This window comes from Trachinotus anak, unplaced genomic scaffold, assembly GCF_046630095.1.
Source record: "Trachinotus anak isolate AG129_WGS33_773 ecotype Australia unplaced genomic scaffold, CSIRO_AGI_Tana_v1 ptg000012l, whole genome shotgun sequence".
Classification (NCBI taxonomy): domain Eukaryota; kingdom Metazoa; phylum Chordata; class Actinopteri; order Carangiformes; family Carangidae; genus Trachinotus; species Trachinotus anak.
Window position 1 is genome coordinate 12,810,055 of NW_027273863.1, and position 23,739 is coordinate 12,833,793.

Consider the following 23,739-nt stretch of genomic DNA (forward strand, 5'->3'; position numbering starts at 1 on the left):
CACTTACAGTATACTGTGAATACAATCAGACATACAACCACAGACATTCATGCATTTAGACACACATACGCACGCACACTTAGCTTACCTTCTCATAGTAACGCAGCTCGTAGTCCAGAATGATGCCATTGGGCTGTTCCGGTTGCGGCCATGACAGTGTGAAGCTATTCATGGTGGAACTGATCTGGTGCATGATGGGAACTATGGAGGGAGCTGCAGGGCACAGAAAGAGTAACACACAAATAAATCAGTGCATTTCTAGAATAACCAATAATGGTTGGCCATATGTCTCACTGGCAGCTTTTTGCAGGTTGTGAGTAGGTGTTTACTTTACTGCTAGACAATAACACACAGCTGTCATCCAGAGGTATTAGAACAGGTATTATTTCTAATGCTGATGACACAGCACAGTGAGCAGAAAGAAGTTTCCCTTCACTGTCCAGCAGGCACCCATTGGGTAGTTTGGATTAGATGTGCAGCACAGCTTGCCAGTCATTTAATTTCAACCAGGCATCCCCATTCTTTACTTTAGATTCAAAAGTAAATCTAAAGTAAACGTGGTGCCATAGTAGACGTACTGATTCTTTCTTTTCGATTCAAAATAGCTATATCAAGCCAGCTATGGGGAAGCTACTTCATTATTTGTCTAATATTCTAATGACTTTGATGACAGCTAATTATAGTTAGTGCATTATTCACTCAAATAATTACAGAAATTGTTGTATACATTTTAAAGAAGTGGTGCACATTTGCAATACATCTGATCCCTTGGGGGCACTTGCCGTTTCAGATTTACACACCATAGCTATTAGTATTCTGCACACAATCAAAGCTTAAACAGTAGAACTGCCATTCTCATCAGCACCCAGGTAGCCAGCTGAGTCGAGGCTGATTAGAGTCACGGTCAACCATATTCTGGCACTGCAGGACCAAATCTGAGTCAGCTTTGGCCAAAATATAGCTGCCAGATTTAGCTAAGATTTGAGGGTGTGGACTTGGGCTGAGTATCAGCTGCAGTTAGCAGGCCTACCTTTGAGCCAGAATCGCCAGTCGCCACGAGTCTGGCATGAGTCCGGCAACCAGTCGTGTTGGATTTAGTCTAGTGTTGGGCTGAGTAATTTTGGCTACAGGATGAATATGGAAGCACTAAGTGTGGCATCCAAGAGCTGCATTGTATCCAGTAGTTAACACAGTTCCAAAGCTTTTTAAATTGTTTTATTGTTTTATTTATTTATTTTTTTCAGGACTGCTCATTCACACAACCATCGCACTAAATCTCTGCAGAAAAATGCTTCGTTGATAGAAGAGCAATGTTCTTCTTCTTGCTCAAAAGTGTCACTTTGTTCACTTTTTAAATTTGCAAAAAATATGTTGTTTAGCATATTGCTTTGCAAACAACATGATGTTGTTTTATAATGACCATTATTGTTTTTGTTAAATGTTGATGAAAGGAAACAAGTTATTTGTCATTTCTAAGTAATTAACTAATGTACTGTAATTGCATTTTAAACATATTTTGAGCAAACAGCTTTATTTGTTACATTTACACCATGATCTTGCACAAGTAAATGCAACTAGTAAACATGCCCATATGCTACCAGCTTTACAATATAATGCACAGTAGAATAGAGACGTATTATTCACAATAGCACGGAGTAGGTCATGTTAAAGTGCTCCCATTTAGGAGCAACTCAGTTAAACATCAGATAAAAAATAAATGTTAAAAATGAAATGGGCAAATGTAACATGACAGAAGACGTTCATCTGATTTACCTATCTTGACAAATGATGTGTTAACAGATGTGCTCTTACAGTAGGCAGCAACACAGGAAAGTTCTTATTAAAATGTATTTCATCTGATTTATTTTGACACACCACTTGGTGCCTGCTGATTTCAGTGTCAATGATGTCATGGTGAGCCACAGAATTACAAAAAAGTGCCGTCAGGAAAAAATATGCTTGCAAACAATAAAACTGCCACTTTCCAAGCACAAGCAGAATGTAATCATGAATTTCCAGCAAAACAAGGAGCCTGAGCTTCTGTATGTACTCTATACAGAAACTGAACCCATGTCCTGCCATTCTCTAGTCAGTACATGGAAACATGTAAAAGGCACCATCTGTTTATGGTGTATCAAAATTGCATTATTGTGATTGTTTTGGCCCCCGCTGCTCAGTATGTTTCATCCTTCAGCCCCAGTACACCTCAACGCACACACATGGGCTGTCAATTAACCCAGACGTTCTGCGATTTCCTGCTCATTCCATAATTTCTGCCACCCCCTCGTCATCCCTGCTCCTCTTCACTATTCACATGCTACTAAGAGATTCTGTTATTGGACAGAAGGAAAACATTATTTGCAATAAAACTCTGAATGTATGTTTGTGCATGTGTCTGTGTTTGGCCACAAAGACAGTATCACCACACCCTGGTGAAACCCTGTATGTTTTGACTCAGCATCTGATCAGCTGAAAGTGTTTTTCTCTTATATTTTATCTATATGGACAGCAGGTTTGAAGTACAATAAATTGAACTGAACCAAAATGGACCCTATTTTTTTTTTTTACCATGAAAACAACCACTGCTGAGTCCATCCACCTGTCTCTTTGCTATCACACCTTGGCAGATTTTCTCACTGTTGACATTCAACAAATCCGCAGCTATCTTGTCATTGCTGACTGTAGTGTCAAACAATTTCAATACCTGCGGACTTTCTCGTCTGGTGCTGATATTCACTTTCCTACATCTCTTTGCTGTGTTAATATGTATAATCTAGGCAACACTGACAGGTTCCTAAATGTCACAGACAGTGCTGGCTAAACCTGCCAGCTCAAACACAACAGCAGAAAATCTACACAGTCCAAATCATCATTCACTGGATCACTGGGATCCCTGCTAATGAAGATAGAGGTTCTGGAGCTACTTAATCATTTCACTGGTGATGCTAAGCTTCTTAGATCATCTTCTTAGTATGAAAGGGGTTTTCTGATAGAAAAGTTAGAACAGTTTTGGCTCTTGCACTTCAGAGATTTCCGTTTTTGTTTTTTGTTTTTTTCCTTCTTACCAGTTTGAAGTGGGTGAGGCTCAGTCTCATACTTTCATGTCAGGATGTAGAAAAAGTTGAATCAGAATCTGATTTGCTCATGTTTCCATTAGTTTTTGACTATTGAACTGCTCATAAATAATACCTAAGAATGTTTTTTTTTTTTTGTAAACTTTAAATCAGCTTATTTAGACATCACTATTTAATGATATAGAGGACTTGAGATCTAAGTAGATCCTTAGAATGAATCCATCAATCTATGATTACAGATAATCACATACATAAATTTGTTTATAAAAATGTCAAAAATATTAAATGAAAATACAAATTGGTTGGCTTCCATGTACAAATCACCCTTTTTAATGCCATATGTGAATATGACCAGAATCTGCTGTATAATCACAAACTCTTCTGCTCTTCTTAAGTTAAAAGATGACACCAACCAAAATTTACTCATCAAACCAATTTGTGTACACACAAGTAAGTTTGATTAAAAGCTGATTCCACGGTGACTAATATGAAGTTCAAAGCCTTGGTGTTTGTATACAGAGCTGGAAAGGAATCTCCACCCTCATGTCTGCAGGCATAAATACAGCCCCACACAAGCCCATGCTCTACATTTTGTGCCTAATAGCCTCCTGGCTTTCGGCCTGCTCGCTGCTGAGGCCTAGTCATTGCTCCACCTGGTCTCCACTCAATATCTTTCTGAATAACTCCTCCATTCAAAAGGCAGCAAATGGCACTCTCTCAGCAAAATGATAGTGTTTTTAAATCAGACTCCTTACTTTATTTCTTTTCCTTCTCTCCATACTTCACCCTTGCATAAGCACTCCATGGTCACGGGAGAGAAACTGGAAGGAGAGAAACCCCTGACCTTTTCATTACTTGTGATTGCTTCTAAATTCAGTTTTGTGGGAAAGAAGGGCTCATATTACAATTTTTAATTAGAGTTTTTTCTTTTTTATATTTGAGTGGCAGATAATTGCCGAAAATTAAAATGTAAACAAATGAATGGGCTCTGTTAATCCTGTGAGTGTGAATGGATTCTGTTCCATCTGCCTTCCCTTGGCTCTCACCTCCTGCCCTCCCCTCCTCCTCCTTCCTCCCCCTCTCTCTCTCTCTCTCATACCCTCGACAGAGAGTGTGAGGGCTAAGCTTCACCTTGTTGCACTTCAGCCTTTCTGCCTCTCAGGCTGGTTCACGCTCCACTGACCAGGGCTAGGGCTGCCTGGGCTGCATTATCAATTACCGGCCACAGGCACACACTGTTCCTGACAGGCCCAAGGGAAAGGCACTCCACACAGAAATTACTGCAGTGGAAAAAGGGGCTGAGGAGGAGAGGTATTTCCACAGCCCCAGCAACCAAGCCCTACTCCCGATTCAGTTCTTTTCACCATGGAGAATTTTTTAAAGCATGTTTTCAAGTGCTAAGTGTGCAATGTCTAAATGGGTGCAAGTGCATGCCTTGGGTTGGGACCTCTGAACCATCATTCACATCTCTGAGATATTTTTAGATAATAAATGGGTCTGGTGTTGCGTCTATTGATGGCTCTTAACCCCAGAAACAACTGAGGTCATCAGAGATTTCTTGGTGGAATTAAGGATTGAGACCTAATCTTCCTGAGCCAGAGCAATTCCAACATCTCCAAGCTGCTAATGCAACATTTTTGAGGGGATTTATGATCTTGAGAATTTTTTATGTAAACACAAAATGGCAATTTGGCTGAATTATCAGGATATCACTTGTAAGTATCCTTTATTATTAACTTCTACCTGTACAATACAAATTCTCACTCCATAATACAATAAATAGTTTTTCTCACTGGTTTTCTTACAGGAAAGACACTGACCATGTTTTTGTGAGGAAAAGCGGGAGAAAGAGCGATACAGAGCATGTGCAATTGTATGTGTGTCTGTGTCCTAGTAGCCTATGTGTGAAGAGCCTGTCAGAGACAATGTGTCGTGCCTGTATGAGGGTGAGGTTCAGCCCAATGAAGCACCGCTGTCCCCTCCAACCGCGTCCCCCCACTGTCACCCTGGGACGATGATGCTGACAGTGATTGGTGACTGTGTCCTGCACTCTTCTCTCCTCCCTCCATCCCTCCCATCCCTTGCTCCTGTGCTCCACTTTTATCTGGCCCCACTTGCTGCCCCTGGCTTTTAATGCAGAGCTTGGCTCACCATTAATCAAAGTCAAAGCCTCCCAGTGTCTGGCTGAGACAGAGAGAGAGAGGCAGAGAAAAGGAAAGGGGAGATGGAGATGGAGAGAGAAAAAGAAAGAGGGAGTACCAAAGAACGCGATGAAAGAATGAAAAGCTTCTTTACCTTAGTATGATTCTTCTATTATGGAATACAGATGAGTTAGAGAATCATTTTACATATCTGGCACAGACCCGAGCCTCTGTTTTCATCACTGTACATCCAGTGTACAGTCATCACCATTCATATGGTGTGGTGAAGGGTCGGTACATCAAATGTGCTGTTCCACATATTGAAAGACTAATCACGTTCTTTAGTATTGCACTTCCATAAAATTGGGGCTCACAGTGCAGAGATATCTTGACTTTCAGTACCATGTATGGGTCAAACTCTAAAATGCTGAATCCTACATTACCCATAATGCCACTCAGTAGTGTGTTTTAATTAGATCCTGGCTGTCTTGTAAATGTCCACATCTCTCAAAGTCCATGCCTCCAGTTTGCAACACCGTTAAATATTGGAGGCCAAGCCAAAACCACCCTGATGACATCACTAGAGTGGCTCCATCCAGAGCCACAGAAAACATTACACAACTGTTTTGCCAGGCTGAGAAGAGGCCCTGTGACTAGCAAACTTATCTCCACCTGTAAATCCAAATAAATTGTATTCATTCTGTGTGGTCCATACAAAGTAACCAATAATGGTTTGAAGCATTCTCTCCCCTCTCCTGTTAATGTGGCTTCTTTCTCTTTGTGAGATTCCTGGGATAGACTTGAGTGCAGGCCGCTGTCTGTTCCTCATGAGCATGTTGCACAGCTTTCACATCTGAATTCCCAGCTGGAAATTCCTGCTCTGCATCAGTTACTCTCAGTGAAAAGATTTGACATAAAGTTGCACTATAATTGGTCAGCTGATCATACCACCAAAGCCCATCCAACTCTCTGTATCGACAAAAACACAAGTGCATAAATGCATGTATACAGTTTCACGGCCACATACAGCACATATACAAAGTAGCCTATTCAGACCCCTTCACTTCTACACATTTTGTTATGTTGCAGCCACATGATAACCTCAGTCTACACTCAATTCCCCATAATGACGAAGCAAAAACAGAACTCTTTCGTAAATTTATTAAAAACAAAAAACTGAAATATCACATTGACATGAGTATTCAGAGCCTTTACTAAGTACTTAGTTGAAGCACCTTTGGCAGCGATTACAGCCTCGAGTCTTCTTGGGTATGATGCAGCAAGCTTTGCACACCTGGTTTGGGGGATTTTCTGCCATTCTTCTCTGCAGATCCTCTCAATCTCTGCCAGATTGCTTGGGGACCATCGGTGGACAGCCATGTTCAGGTCTCTCCAGAGATGTTTGATTAGGTTCAAGTGAGGGCTCTGGCTGGGGCACTCAAAGACATTCTCAGCCACTTCTGTGTTGTCTTGGCTGTGTGCTTCAGGTCACTGTCCTGTGAGAAGGTGAATCTTTGGACCAGTCTGAGGTCCTGAATGCTCTGGACCAGGTTTTCATTAAGGATATCTTACTTTGCTCTGTTAAGCTTTCCCTCAACTCTGTCCAGCCCCCCCTGTCCCTGCTGCTGAAAAACACCCCCACAGCATCATGCTGCCACCACCATGCTTCACTGTTGGGGTGGTATTGGGCAGGTGATGAAAGGGGCCTGGTTTCCTCCAGACATAATGCTTAGAGCTGAGGCTAAACAGTTCAATCTTGGTTTCACCAGATCAAAGAATATTGTTTCTTACAGTCTGAGAGTCCTTTATGTGCTTTTTTGCAAACTTTCACTGACGGGAGGTTTCTGTCTGGAGTCGTGGTTGTTCCATACTCCTACTATTTAAGAATTATGGAGGCCACAGTGCTCTTGGGAAACCTCACTGCAGCAGAATTTGTTCTGTATCCCTACCCTGATCTATGCCTTGGCACAATTCTCTCTCTGAGCTCTGCTGACAGTTCTTTCAACCTCATGGCTTTGTTTTTGCTCTGATATGCATTGTCAGCTGTGAGACCTTATATAGACAAATGTGTGCCTTTCCAAATCATATCCAATCAATTGGATTGGATTTAACCCCCGGTGGAAGAAACACCTCAAAAATGATCAATAGAAAAGGGAGCACCTGAGATAAATTTCAAGTGTCACAGCAAAGGGTGTGAAGACTTATGCCAATGTAATATTTCAGTTTTTCCTTTTTTGAATTACATTTGACAAAAAAATTAAAAATTAATTTAAATGGTTTTAGCTTAAGGCTGCAACATAACAAAATGTGAAAAAGGTGAAGGGGTCTGAATATACTGCGATCACACTGTATAGATGTGAATGTGTTCCTCTTTATCTCCTGTACACTGCTTGAACATACATTCACACACAGAGAAACTCACACTTACCCCTCCCGTCACTTAAAACACTATATGAAGACATCATAATTGACAAAAGGGCTCAGTAGCATTCAAACCCACACTTTGATTTTTGCCTGCAGCTAATACCTTACTCTCTGGGTCCAGGGACGGGATCCAACATTTATGAGAACAGGCATCAAATGAAATAAAAATGGCACTCAGAGAGAGCCCGAAGAACCATCTCAGATGATGAAACTCTTGGACAGCCCAGCTCTGATACATAGACGCGGCAGTGAGAGGGAAGAAACAATGAAAAAGCAAACCCCCAGAAAACAAATGATAAGGCTCTGTGGACTGTAAACCGAAGAGACATAATGAGTAGTGTCTCGAATACCCTCCACAGACATGTTTGCCTAACATCTCGTCTGATTTTAGAGCCCCACAGAGCGCAGATCTCTTTAATTCATCTGGTTGTTTGGATTTAATTCCAGTGCATTGCATCTTAGTATCTTGAATGAAACCCACTCAGCCAGACTTGCCCATAGAAGGCCAAGGATAGTGATGTTTGCATTTCTGTGGTAATAGCGCTCCAAACAGAGCAGCTAAGTGGAGGAGGATTGTTTGTAGATATACTTGGCATTCTGTGGTCTGAGGGATTGTTGGCGCATAATCTAGGTCAAGAAGGCTGTGCCAGTAAGATCATAGAGCTGTTGAGCATCAGGCATCAATTGAAAAAGATAGCACCAGTAATAAAATTGATGGTCTTTTTTTTTTCTCATGAATTGTTCACCAAACCACCCCCGCATAACCACTCGGAGAGGAAAGGAGTTGTAAAAATGTGTAAAGGATGAAAAAAACCCTCTTTGTCTGAGGCCAAGGTGGATGTGGGTTAAGTGTCCAGGATGGATTACATAAGGAAACATGACTGCCATATCTGTAGGTTTCACCTCAAGTACTTTCACTGCCTGTGTGAATACCATACATATTTATCTTTGAGGTCATTAAGCATTTTTATAAATTCACTACAAGCAGGGAGTGTCTCTCCCCCCTTAGATTAAACCACCCTATTTCACAAAGAGTCATAAAATGGCTATTTTTCAATGGCTAACATAGATAAATATGACTAAATTCAGGTCAGGCGTGAATGATAGCCTATGAGGGGACATAATATAACCTTTGTGTGTCTGTATCTATATATGTGTGTGTGCGTGTATCTCCTGGAGAGTACAGGCCGTGAATGAACTCCTAAATCACACTATTGATCAGTACCTCCTCCCAGACGCACACACTAGGTTCGAGGGCAGTTAAACGGCCTCTTCGGTGAGTCACACTAAATCCCTTCAACTCCCTCCCCACCTCCATTATTTCCTCCTCTCCTCTTCTTCATCCACACTCTCCTTTTCCTCTTCTCACCTTTGTCTTCTCATGGCCAATTTACACTATAACCTGTCTAACTACTGCTGTCTTACTCCTTTATATGTGGTCTCTTGGTTTTCCTTAATCTCCCAACAGTCCACACTAAAGCCATATCAAGTTGAAAAGGCAAGACTCCCTTGAGACAGACACAAACTTTTTCTTTCTTTAGTAATCTGATTTAAAGGACCACGTCACTGATCCGTTCTCTCATAGCTTGACATTCCTATGCTACTAGAGGGGTAATGATATACCATTACCCTTTTCAATAGTGTTCCTCTCATGGGAAGGCTGCATTTATCCCTGTAAATCCCACCTGATGATGTTTTTTTTAGCATTCTGACGTTGGTATGACCCTTTTGTCATTCTTTTCACCAGACCGAACTGTAAGACTTTGAAACTACAAAAACTTAAAAACTTAAACTTAGGCTTTGTTTTGGGTTGCCTGTCAATATAATGGTTGTAAATTCAGATCTGACTGGAAATTGATGAAGAGGTCCTTTGAACAGAGATGTAGAGACTGCATGTGATTGACACTTCAGGCCTTCATTGTCATTACATGGTCGTATTGACGTCTGCTATCACGGCTTCATTTTGTGCATATAATGAGTGCATGAGCAAATGCAATTTACTTTGATATTAAGCTGAGGTACATTCATGAATCTTTGGTGAAATGGAAAATAAATAGGAGCGTATGTTGATGAATTATTATCTGCTAAGCAATCATATTACTAATCTCAAGCCTTTTTAACAGCTGTGCTGAGCACAACAGCACAAGATAAAAATGGCTCACCCTGTGAGGTAGAGCCAAGAGGGATTTGGAGGAGAATATGAGCAGTGCACTCTTTACCTTCAACTGTGTCACATTATTTCACCTATAATTTACTCTATGTTTAAAAATAAGAAAGACAAAAATAAATGGCTTCTTCTGATGTGTATATCAAAGAATGCTATTACACTGAGGGACAATTGTATGCATTATAAATGTGCAATGTTCAGTGTTACCAGGGTTTGTATGCACTGTTCCATGGCATTGTGCCTTTAATTCAACAGTCTAAATCCAAAACTGGATTGCAATGAAGGTATTAATGGGCAAATTTCAACTTTCACATCCTTGATATCTGTGCACCCGTGCATTCCCTGATGTGAATAAAAATGGCCTTGTCACATAAACAAATAAATCTGTCTATTTTACTGGCTCTCTTGGCTCTGGCATGGATAGGACATTATGTGAAATTAGAGTTGTGTATTGTTTGTCTGTTAAGTCTAAACATTGCCAACCTGTAATGTTAAGTGCTAAAGTCGTCTGATGGTTCTGATGTTAAAACAATCAAATACATTTCAGGAGGGTTTTGATTATGCTGTTCCTTTAATGGATCAGTCATTTTGCTGCTTTAAAACTTAGATGTAGGAGCAGTTTGCCTTTATTGCCAACTGAAAAGAAGGGCTTTGTATTGCGTATTTATTTGGATTACAGTTGTTTGTTTGTTTTTCACATTCACATTCGCATTACTTACCATTTGCAACAATTACAATACACTTTATTAGGAACACCTGTACAGCTACTTATTAATGATGCAATTATTCCATCAGCCAATCATATGTTGGCAGTGCAACGCAGACACAGGTTAAGAGCTTCAGGTAATGTTCACATTAAACATTAGAATGTGGAGAAAATGTGAACTTCTGGCATGAATGTTGGTGCTTATTAGTATGGTGTTCCTAATAAAGTGCTCAGTGAGTGTACATTGGTTTGTTAGCTTGATGATCCTATTTAATATATGATGACTGATGTTGCATTGGGAATTTACCTCTGGGCTCATGACAAAATACCAGCAGCTGCTTCATTTAAATGGAACTTGGATTTTGTTACACCGCCTCTCCCAACCTTGCATAATGCGAGGGCATAGGGCACGAACACACCAAATGAACGGACATGAGGGTTTCAAGGTTCTAGAAAATGGCAACAGGTTGTATTTGTTAGTGCAGCAGTTATAGTGAAGTGAACCAACAAAATACATTTTAAACAGCATCTCTACTTTTAGATTTTGAAGTGCATTATGAACAATAATCCCTTCTGGATACTTCTGCCTCTTTAGTGGCCTGCCAATGAAACCCCCCGTTGAAACTAGGAACAGTGCAATTATCTGGCTACAAAGGGCCACATAAGGCTGGACATAGGCCTGGCAGATTACTGGCAGACACCTCATTACTGAAGCAGACTTCAACAATAGGCCTGGGCATTGCTTCTTCTATATCTATCTGTCAAGTGTGCTATTAGCCTGTCAAATGGGGACAGTCAGCACCATTAGGCCACCCTGATAATCAGACCTATTTACTCCCTCATTTTCCTCTCCTTCACTGTCACAGTCTCTCAGTCTGGTCAAAAAAAAGAAAAAAAAAGAAAAGGCGCCTGCTTTCTCCTTCCTGCCCTGTCTTCCCTCCCACCCACTCCTCCCCTGACTCATTCTCAGACAAAGACCAGTTCAGTTGGTCATTACGTTCCTCGCCATAATCAAACAAGTTATATGCCCTCCACCAACTGAGTCAAACTTAATTTCAAAATGTACTCCTATACAAAGGGGATCTGGATAAAGCAATATCTATTTCACCAGTCTTTGAGATAAATGTGAAGTCCATTCTGCAAAGTGGAAATCTACGTCAGTAATTCTGAATTCATTTGACATTACATGTTCCACCATCGGATCAGAATATGTATGTGCTGACATGAATGCTCACTGTACTTGACAGAAAACATGACACAGAAACTCATAGTGCATGGCCGACAAAAAGTTCAAGGGACCTGAAATGACAAACTTGTAACTCTTTCTTTACAAGAACCTCGCCGGCATGAACTCGACCAAAAATTGCCTGTCTTTCACAACACTGTAACTCCACCTCATGTCTGTTATTAGGTCCCACAAGCTCACGCTGCAATTTTCACGGTCCGCCTAATTCACAGAAACACAGAAAAATGAAGAGCCTCATTTAAATTTCTCACTTGGTCAATATTTGTCCCTTGATAGGTGCTTCTGTGTACAAGTCAAAGAACTACAAGAGCATGAAAAACGCTGTAGCAAAAAGGATCGGCAAAAGACAGTATCCTCCACCTGTCATTTCCATTGGCTGGGCTCAGATCCCATCACAGGCTCAGTTAGAGGATGAGCACACATGCACGCACAAACATGTAGAGAAACAGACAGGGAGAAAGAGAGGGAAGAGAGAGAGAGAGAGAGAGAGAGAAATAACAGGATGAAGGTCATTTTCATTGGCTGGGCTCAGATCCATCACAGGCAAAGGCAGAGAATGCACACACACACACACACAAACACAAACATACAGAGAGACAGACAAGGAGATAGAGGACAGAGAGAGCGAGAGAGATAGAGAGTAGGAGTGAAGAATATTTCAACTTGGCCTGAAAATAGCAGCTGTCTGTGTATCTATCTTGGGTGCGGTCCAGTCTGACATTAAAGTATTGAACAGTGGACTGAGTTGAATGTGGACAGCTGTTACACAACACTAAAGATGAAACCTGCAGTTCAACATGCTGTCAGCAAAGCACAACTAAGAAATGGTGGCTTTGTGGGTCACACCTAACGTCAAATGCTCAGTGTAACTTAAATTTATGAAAGGGACAAAATTACATAAGATTAAATCTCTTGTTGTTTTTGTTCAGAGAGCAGGAGTGTTTCAGCGCATAAATGTGAAGGTTTAAAGACAGGTTCCAACTGGGGTGTAGCCTTTTGTGAGGTGAGGAGTACTGACTTGCCATGCAGCTCAACAAAGACCAAACGAGACAACAAAGAGATGTGTGAAGCAACCGGCCTTCAACCTCTGGATGGAAACCTCAGCAAAGAGGTTTCATAAGTTACATGTGTTGGTTTTTTTTTTTTACCTATCTTAAAAAGTAAGAATTCCTGGAACGTCCATGAGAAGTGAGCATGTTGAGCTGAAATGTTACATATCAGAATCAGAATCAGAATCAGAATCAGTTTTATTGCCAAGTATGTTTTCACATACAAGGAATTTTTTCTGGTGATTGGTGCAATTGATCAGCAACAGTGGGGCTCTCTAGCCTTGTTGATGAGGCTAATAGCAGATGGGAAGAAGCTATTTTTGTGGCGAGAGGTTTTGGTCCTGAAGGACCGCAGCCTCCTGCCAGAGGGGAGTGTCTCAAAGAGTTTGTGTCCAGGGTGGGAGGAGTCAGCTACAATCTTCCCTGCACGCCTCAGAGTCCTTGAGGCGTACAGGTCCTGGAGGGATGGAAGATTGCAGCCAATCACCTTCTCTGCAGAGTGGATGATACGCTGCAGTCTGTTATTGTCCCTCTCCGTGTATGTGTATATGTATGCAATAATAGCAGGGTTTGCTATTTCAGAAGAATGAAATAAAATAAAATAAAGGCAGTGACAGAAGACAGATTTAGAAAGAAAAAACCCACAATGGCAGTATGTAAAGTTACACAATGATGATGATGATACTGTAAATAGATCAGTATAGACATCATCATCATCATCATCATCATCACTGCCACCACAACATCATCATTATCGTCGTCACACCTTGCCGCAGCTGCCACTTACCGGCCTGATTGGTGGTGATGTCTATGGAGACGTGCTGGGCGGGATACGGGCTCTTATTACTGACTCCATTGACGGCCTGTATCTCAAAGCTGTAGAGCGTGTGAGCCCACAGGTTGCTGATGAACACTCTGGTCTCAGTCAGACCCAGCTGCCGTGGGACAAAATCCACATTGTCGTCACAGTGGGAGCAGGAGCGTCGGTCAGCCCGACACTTCTTACACACTATATTGTAGACGACATCGTCGCGACCACCCGTCTCCCTGGGGGCATGCCACTCCAGGATCACAGAGGTTTCATTCACAATGGAGATCACATTTCTTGGGCTGGATGGGACACCTGTAGATGTAAAGAAAAAAGATGTAAGCAAAAAGCACACTGTCGTGATCTTTAAAGCAAAATGTATTGCTTTTAAAGAAAGTTTTATACAACTGCCTGCTGTTGGGTCAATATAGCCAATTTACAACCTGTAATAAATATAAATATTGTTGTCTAAGAGCAACTCTTACTTATTTTTCTCCATCTTCAGCACAATTGGAATGCTAATTTATTCCATTCATACCCAGAGAGATCATACAGCAAAACATTTGTGTCTATCAAACACTGGTTATTTAGCAAAATGCAGTGTTGCATGGAGTATTCTTATCCAAGTGGCTCTAGAGATTCACGCTCCCATTCACTCCCTCATAGCCCACAGCTGGAGCAGAAACCTAAAGGCAACAGAGAGAGAGAAATCAAGAAATAATAAAACTTTTTTTTTTTTTTTTTTTTGCTTGAGTGGGTGCTAAATATTAGGGGGCAGAGAAGTGGCTTGTTCAGACTCCCACAATTGGAGCACAGTTCTTTCAGAGCTGAAATGTGTTCAAATGGTAGTATAGAATTTTGCTTAACCGAGACTCAATGTCCTTGTCGCTGCTCAGAAACGGCTCTTCCTTTTCAGATGCCAGACACTGCCAATAAAGCAGAAGCTCATCAAAGTCCTTAGTCAGTGCTGCTTAGAGTGAGCAAGGCTGCCCTGCAGAGCTGATCTGGTACCAGTCTATCCTCCATAAAGCTTGACCTTTATCATTAAAAGAGAATTTAAACTGACTCATTTCTAGATGCATGACTACTGTGAAACTTAAGAATCATTCAACTCTAGAGATCCTTCGAGCAATTACTCAGCTCTCCAGCAACCTTTCCTCTTACCCATGAGAAAACTATGACAAAACATACAGATATTTAAGTATATTATGATGCAGCACTTGAGTTTCCCATTGGTGTGGGCATGGGGCAGTTAGTTACTTCAGTCAACACAGACACAATTAATCATTGTTGCTGCAAAGCCATGTGGGATAGCCCTGGGGAGCTGGGACAAAGCGACAGAACACACAAGGGTGGGGGAATGGCACTGTTACTGGTGCGACCGCGGCACAGCGGCTCAACAACAGAGAGGTCAGCAACAGGAAGGGCGTGAACCCCATAGTGTGATTACTATGGTCTGGCTGAGAGGACAGCTAGTGCTCCAAATACATGGTCAAATGGTACATAATTTGGTCCTTGGATGCTACCAGATGTATTGTATGTGGATGGAAAATACTACAGAAAATGGTGTGTGTTGGCTGGAACAGACCATATGAGGGAATTGGCAGCACTTTAGCCTTTTCCCTTGGGGGCCGCACAATAGACACTTCATATGTTACTCACACTGCTTGTATCCCCTGTGTCATTAATCACACACATGCACTTGCCCCTAAACTTGCATTGCTGTGAAAAGCAGTGCACATCTGCTCATGTAGAAAATACATGTGGCACAAATACACATGCCTGAACTACCTGCTTCCATGTCTCTGTGTCTGCACTGTCTAAACCAATGTATCCATACAATGGTGGGAAAAAAAAATTCCTGCTTGAGGTGTGAACGAAGCATCACACGCCTTCATCCCAAATACAAACAGGCTCCACATACACATAAGAGATCAAATGTGACTGCTGCTTAACCAGTGATTTGTAGACTATTACTGTGGCCTTCGGCTGTTGTAATTTGCCATAAGATTTAATTTGTTGAGAACGTTACTTACAGGCTTTCAGCTGGAGTTCATTTAGCTATGCCAATCAGATTTGGTTATGCTTACATACATGTTCTTTCACTTAGGTTATAGTGGCAAAACGTTATCTCCGAGCAGCCCCTGTGCTCTGTCTGACATGTATTACAATGCAGTAAGGGCTCTATTTTAAAGTCTAATCACAACAGTCACAGTTAAGTGCCAGGCCTTTTACACAAGGACAATGAGGACGTATGAACACATTATTTTTCTTCAGTACGGACACTTGCATTGTGCACAAAAATGGGCCAGGAAAGAACCCATTAAATTTTGGTGTCGATCTGGTTCAAACAGCAGATCCAGGAATTTTTTATCACTTTCCTCAATGTTTCCAGATGGGACATTTTTCTACACCTTTCTCAAGAAATAATGTATGAACCTTGTAAAAAAGTCAGACATACGTATGTTGTTGAGACCTGTTTTGAGATTTGTTGCAGATCCAGATCATAATCTGGATCTCATAGACATGTGTAGGATTGTTTGGCCTTGGTGGAGGTATGTGCTCTACCTCTGCCATGTTGGTATGTTTGGAGGTTTTCATTCAGGATTTAGACTCCATCAGAGCACAGAAAAAGCATATACTTATCTTGCTAGATCTTAGTGTTGCATTTGACACCATCAATTGCAAGATTGTATTACAAAGACTGGAACATGTCATTGGGATTTTAGGAACCGCACTAGATAGACTGGTTTAAGTCTATCAGGTTTATGTCTTATTTATTAGATAGATACTAGTTTGTTTATGTTAACAATGACTCTTCCACGCACACAAACTTTAGTTGTGGAGTTCCGCAGAGGTCTGTGCTGGGGCCGATACTTCTCACCCTACATATGCTTCCTTTAGGAAATATTATCAGGAAGCACCATATACATTTCCTGCTGCAGGATCTGGATGCAGGATCTGTCACGACTACACAACACTCATTATTATTAATGTTATTGTTTTTATTATTGTTATCGTTATTTATTTATATTGTTGCTATTAAGTATTAACACTATTACACCTATTATTATTATCATCAGGACAACCTTGGTCTCGCCTCCTACAAATATGTTATGATTTGGCTGCATACAAATAAAGCTGAACTGATTTTAAGAGGAATATAAATGTGACTGGTGCTCTGGTGAATCCTATCTTCCCAGTCAGCCATATTATTTGTCCCCTTTAAAGGCAATCTCAGTGGCACATGATGAGACTAAATGACCAAATGGAAAGGAGAGTGCAGACCAGCTAGGAAATCAATATTGTTGTTCAGGGAAGCACAAATACACAGCTAAGCAAACATGCAGCCAGATAACGTGCCTTTGTAAGTTGAATTTGTGGAAATAGTCTATGCCCTGTCATCTTTAAATATTTAGCATATAACTAACACTGTAGCACAAACAATTTAAAATGAAAATTAAATGTTTAAGTATTTCATTGAATGCCTTTCATTTGTTTTACTCGTGGTTAATATAATTGTACTCACTCAGATAGACTCACTTGTGTTTACATGCAACATCAATGTCATTGCTGCCAAAACTGTGATTCAGGGAAGTTAAATGGTTAAATGATTGCATGAACTGAAAATATCCCATATATCCCCAAATCCCATATATATATATATATATATATATACACACACACACACACACACACACACACACACACACACACACACACACACACACACACACACACACACACATATATATATATATATATATATATATATATATATATATATGACTATTTAAAGACGGTTTTGGATTTTTTAACCTTCTAAAAATTTATTCTGCTGTATCAGATCATACTGTAATTAAAAATGCAGTGCATCATAAAAATTTGAACCTGATGATTTGCTGGCATAAATTACACATTTTTTATGTGTTATGTGTGTATTATTCATAAATAACATGGAGACAAATTATTAATTATCACTGAGCTGACTTGACTTGATTCAGTTAGGTCTGTTTAGACACATCCAGTACAAGGCTAGACCAACATCTAGCCTTTTCAGCGTCAGCTAAATATCACTAAAGAGACTGACGGAGCCGGGGTTTTTACAGAATAAAACTTTATGGATGTTTCTAGGGTCCACCACTGGACTGGGATTTCAGCTGGTAATCCCCATGGTCAGTGTGCCGACACTGTGGTCTTAATCTTTCTGTGTGGGAGGCCTTCTAGCCAAAAACATGGTTTCCTCAGGGGGAGGAAATTTTGGAAGGTCGTTTTGACCTGAACACTGCATACAGCACTGTGCATCTCACATGTGGGTGGTGCCTGTGTCTTTATAAACATGAGGAGGGCCAATGCTTTAACAGGGAGGTACTCACATGCAATAAAATGCATGTGCGGCTTGACTAGATGCCAAAACACAGAACAGAGAAGCTTCGATTACAACACGTACGGGGGCGGCTGAGTTCTATGCTTGGGGCACCAATACACCACTTTATGTTGGAAAATAGTTGTTTTATGCTATGTTATTGTTTAAAATCTAATATATTACTTTTAAATAAGCATATGTCCCTATGATAAACAATTGTAATGTGCTGCCCCTTATCTCTTTTTTTGGGGGGGGGCTTTTTATGCCTTGGATAAAAAGGAAATGGGGTAGAGAGAGGGGAATGACATGCAGGAAAGAGTCAGAACGGTTGGGAGTCAAACCACTGACTGCCTGCTAAGAGCGTTTTGCGCTCACATGGTACACGCCCTAACCACTCGACTACCAGGCCGCCTGCTACCCCGTATCTTTAACTCATCTGGGCGAGTAATAATGGCATTCAGTTAAATATATTCTAAAATTCTGCAGCATCATCTTGTGCATTATCATTACAGTGTCATACCACTCTCAATGCCTTTCATGCACAGAGCTGAATGATGAAGTACTCACTGTGTGACTGGCTACTGCTACAGGTGGATTTAGTCACATGTATGCAAAGCTGCCCTTGTATTGAGAAGGCTTTAAGGTGCCACCTGGACTGTAAAAGACCACAGCCCAATTTTCTTCTTTGGAAAGTGTGGTGCAGTGCCCAGAATAAACACTTCTACACATTGTTTACTCATCCACCATATGAACCTTTGAATGGTCTGAGGTCTGAGCTTCTCTTCTTTCAAACTGTTTGTTTTTATGATGTGAAACAGGCCTTGAGGGACCAACAGAAGGTCCCTATGTGGAGATACTAATCACAGCCAGAGGAGCTGGTAGAAAGAAAGAAGGGCTGTGTGGGCTGGTGAGACATGAAATAAAACATGTTATAAGAACTAATAATGTGTGTGCGCAGTGCAGCTTGCAATACAATATGAATATGTGGAAGCTTTTCTTTATCAGACTAAAGAGTGATGGACACACCAACATGACTCTACAATAATTAGAATAGCTGAACATGACTTTGCATCTATAAAGCTTTTGATGCGAGAGACACTAGTGTGTTTTTGAAGATATGTGCATGGAGCATTATGTCCTCCAAAGCCAGTACAGGGATTAAAGTAGGCCAGACAATTACCTTAACTTAGCTCCATTCACTACAGCATTACTGAAAGAGGAAACTGGCCAGCTGACTGCTGAGCTCTAGGAAGCACCCTCAACTGACTCCAGAACTGACAACACAGTTGAAAGGGGGGGGGGGATTGGGGTTGGAGAGAGAACAGAATATTTATGCACTTTGACGGCTCACTCCTCTTTCTCTTTGAAAACAGAACAAGGAGAAAGGAGGAGGAATGAACAGGCGAGCAGAGAAGAAAAAAAAACTAAATAGGATAATGAGGAGAATGGAAAAACAGATAACACTGTTCTTTCAGTCAGGAATTTTGATGGGTTTTGTTTGTGTTACGAGGCGTAGACTGTGTTTGACAGGGCTCAAGGAGGCTTTTGGGGACAGGCCACAGATATGAGTATTGAGTGTGAGCCATACGAATCAGAGCCAGTGTGGTACGATTCAGGAATGTAGAAGTCCATCAGAACCATCCTATTTCCCCACTCATCCCCTATATTTATGTTGATTCGGTTACATTCCTGATGAATTGGTTAGAGGCTGGTAGTGTTGGTTTCCAAGACATAAAGATGCATATGCAGCATGTTTTTACATCATTTACAACATTGTATTGTGCCTGTATCTGCAATCCCTCATTCTTTCTGAGACTAAACCTTCAAATGTACAGATTCAAATCTTAATTTGTTGCATCCCTCCCATAGTATTAATGGGATTTATGTCATTAGTCTTTCTTTCCCATCACTCCCTTCCCTCCTCCACTGTTCCTCAGACCAGGAAGTTCCATCTCTGCATCCCTTCTCCCCTACGGAGCAATCAGTGCTGGTTTCGCTGCCTGACTCCCCCTCAGTTTCCACTCAGCTTGTCATTCTTCTCCTCTGACTCAAACACTGAGAGAAACCCACTGGCCCAGTATGTTGAAGCTGGCTGACCTCGCCCCATGGCACCATTCTCACACGTACACATTAATTCTTTTCCACTCTTGCACACCTATGGGGAGGTAGAGGTATGTCAGACTGGGGCCTTGAGCCTGGAGAAGTGACCTGGAGGGGATGCAGTGCAATGCAAACCACTGTCCCAATGCCAACTATGCTGGGTAGCCAAACTGAGAGGAGTGGGCTTCATGCTGCAAGACAGAACACTTGGTGTTCCCCTCAGGCACGAGCTGGAGTCAGCACAAGACAAAAGGTAAGGATAAAGAAGGAGGGGGGCAGGAGGTGGAGGGGTAGTTTGAAGCGCATCCTTGGCACGTTCCTGAGGGAAAAGGGGGTAGGGATGGGGGCTTCACGCTATAGCCCACACCCCCCCGTTGACAGAGCCAGGCGCTGGGCAATCCATCAGCAAGCTAATCAGACTGATCTGGAGCACACAGGGACACACGCCTGTGATGCCAGTGTGAAGAGCTAAAGCTACAACTTCTGCTGCTACAGATTGGCCTGATTTAAGCTACTCAAGCAGTGCTCTTATCAGGACCCACAGTATTAAAGAGATTCTTACTAGGATCACCCACCCCCCCCCCCCCCACCCCCCAAATTGCGATCTAGGGTACCCTGAGCATCAAGCTCATGCTGTATGGCTCAACCACCAGAGAAGGTTTTGACTGTGCTGTTGCAAATGAATGTTAACTCAAATTAAGCATGGGAGATAAAAAGCATTTTTCAAGGAATTGAGATACAGTCTCTTGTAATGAATATTTTATTTTGTAGTGCACTGTGTAATTGTGACAGCAATAGTGGGTATTTTTTTGTTTTTACGTACTTATGCAACCAAGCACCTAGAAAATCTTATCATTAAAAACCAAATTAGTTTATCCTAAATGTCAACAGTCATATGTCAACACTTATATAGCACATTTCATTACATGTGCTTTACATTGAAAATGTGAAGCTATATGGAGGATTGAAGGTGTACAGAGCAGGAGAGGAAAACTGTGATGAGGAAAAAGAACAGAACAGAGACAATAAGATTAGAGGTAAAGTGGCATGATTGAAAACAGAAAAAAAGTAACAGGCTGCATTTGGAAACTGCACACAGACCGGAGGGATCTGTTCAAGAGGCTCCACTGGGGAGCTGTTGTGGAGATTGCTTGGGGAAAATTTAAGGCCTCAAGGTAGAGGCAGATGCTATACTTGATGGAGCGTTCACCAATTCACCAGAGAGCCATGTAGTATACCATGGGAGGGCGGAGAAAACTCAAGGTGAAAGTGGGGTGTCATCCGTTGAGAACATCCAAAGCCTAAAGGTGGTGACGGTTACACTTGGGAAACGCTCAGATAGTCAGACAGACAGCCATGCTGCACTGAGGTTCCTCTGCACTTATTCGGAGTTATAAAAAGGATACATGGCAGAAGAGGTGTATTCGATACACGTTTTAGTCATGAAGGCTACACTGTGCAGCTGTGAGCCGATTAGGAAAGGAGTGTGTTCCTTAGCTCATTTCTGAAGCCAATTAGCCAAGTCTATGTGAATAAATCAGGGCTAAATGAATACATAACCACACCAATAATGCTTCCAGGTCAGCCATTGTGAGGAGAACGAACCATTAAGACACTCCCCAGTGGCAGCAAAGGAAGAGAGGTAAACAAACTTTTTGGGGTCTAACAGTGCTCTTCTTCAGTGTAACTGGGTGTCAGCAGGCATGGCAGGAAGGCTTAGCATATTTCTTTTACATCATATTAAGATAACTATGATGCTGTGAGAGGCCTTATTGGATCTCCAGTGGATAACGGCAGGACAGTGTGGAAGCTTCGCAGCATCTGCCTGAGTAATTAGGACTTCAGGGGATGATAACAGACAGAAAGAAAGACCAGCGAGAAAGAGAGACAGAGAGAGGGCGATAACTGTGGAGGAAACAGAAAGGAAGCTCATTGGCACAGTGATGGAGACGTCAATGGTGGAAACCCTGCAATGTAATAATTATGACCGGAGTGAAAGGACAACTAGGCCTCTAGATACATGCTTATTGAAATACTACTGCATGTTCTGGATTGATGACACTGAGACAGACGAAAATCTATCTCTAGCATAGTGGTTTATATGCATGACCAGTCTATTCAATATTGATGTTACATATACAAACAGATAATGCATACGCGGATGCCTATCACAGGTGCTTGTCCTACACTAATGTAAGTGTGTGACAGTGTTAATGTGTGTGTGTAATGTCATATACAAGACACTCACTTGTGCAGGGTTCATCCGGCTGATCAGCGTCCCCGCGGTAGTAGCCGTTGCGGCACACACAGATGGTGGCAGCCTCAGCTGTGGAGCGGCTGTTAGGAGGACACTGTAGACACAGACCAGGACCCTGAGTCGACTTGAAGGTACCCGGTGGGCATGCTGTGGGAACAGAAAAACAATGTCAGAAAATGATGAAAAAAAAAAAAAAAAAAAAAAAAAAGACAGAATATCATGGGCCCAGTGCCATGCATCAGAATTTTATGCAGAGACAGAAAAGAGTTTTTGTTCGTATTTTTTCACCCCCAGTTGCAATATTTTATCACATTCTCAGTTTATATTCTGGCCACATTACATGACTGTTTGATCATATTGACAAAAAGCGTGTTTGGTTAGTTTGTTTTGCTTTCCTATCCGTGATGTTATTAGGAATATAGCCAGCCGACAGTCTCAGAACATTACTGTCAGTGGTCAGCTGGCAACCAGCTGTCACATTTACTGTGTTCAGGTGCACATTTTAACAGTCCTGAAGAGGTGAAGCAACATGGAGCAACATAAGGCAACGCGTCATTACATTTGTGGACTTTGGGGACATTGCCATTACGTGCCAGAGTTATAAATCTTAATGGCTGTGGTGGAGGACAAAGATTATTGTGGCTGATATCGCTGCGCCTTAGTCCAGACAATAACCTAATCCATTTACCCTCATATCCCAAAAGAATACAAAGCTGAGGGGTTTTTTGCACTGTGTGGAAGGATTTACTGACTATAATAACTATGATAAATGTTTAATATTTTAGCAGGCTTACTGATGGGGGAGGAAACTGTGTGTTGCTGCGATACAGAGGGGGTGGGGTTATAAATTTAATGGGACAAGCGTCTTACAATTTCTCCAGCTGCATCTGTTTGCCGGAGTAAAAGATTGTAAAGGCTCGACCGTTGTTGAAAAATGGAATGTAAGATATACTTACGCTTGTGTAAAAACACAGTTATACCTCCTTTTCTCTCAGAATTAACTATGACAGTAGCAACTGGGTAGTGTGCAAAAATGAGAATTGCTAAGGGAAAATAAAGTACGTGCAGCCAAGATACATAACAAGAACAAAGGTTCAATAGAAGAGCAGAAGAACATGATGAGCAAGTGCTTCAGATATTAATAGCTAAATAGATTGGTAAAATTGGTATTGGATCTGCTCACCGCAAATTGGTTGCATTGTATCTGACTAAGAGCCCTCTGTTCCAATGTTCATGAAGAGCTTGGTAAATGGAGAGTTATTTAAAGCAATAATGACCAAGGAGTTGGTCCCTTTCCTCCTCGCTGCCGTGTGGACAGTGGAGACTAGAACACACTTGCCATGTGAGGAAAACCTTTAGACCTTTGTATCAACAGGCTTTTAAGATTTAATTAAAAAATTT

The 23,739-nt window shown here is 41.5% G+C and overlaps 1 protein-coding gene across 2 annotated transcripts in view; it reads right to left on the reverse strand.

The window, feature by feature from the left end:
• LOC139629056 (ephrin type-B receptor 1-B) overlaps window positions 1-23,739 on the reverse strand; it is a 152,292-nt gene that overhangs the window by 39,592 nt on the left and 88,961 nt on the right. For both annotated transcript variants that reach the window (XM_071491404.1, XM_071491405.1), the window contains exons 4-6: window positions 22,330-22,485; window positions 13,595-13,930; window positions 89-213 (exon numbers count right to left, since the gene is read on the reverse strand). In XM_071491404.1, coding sequence (XP_071347505.1) covers window positions 89-213; window positions 13,595-13,930; window positions 22,330-22,485 — 617 coding nt within the window. The remainder of the gene's footprint in view (window positions 1-88; window positions 214-13,594; window positions 13,931-22,329; window positions 22,486-23,739) is intronic.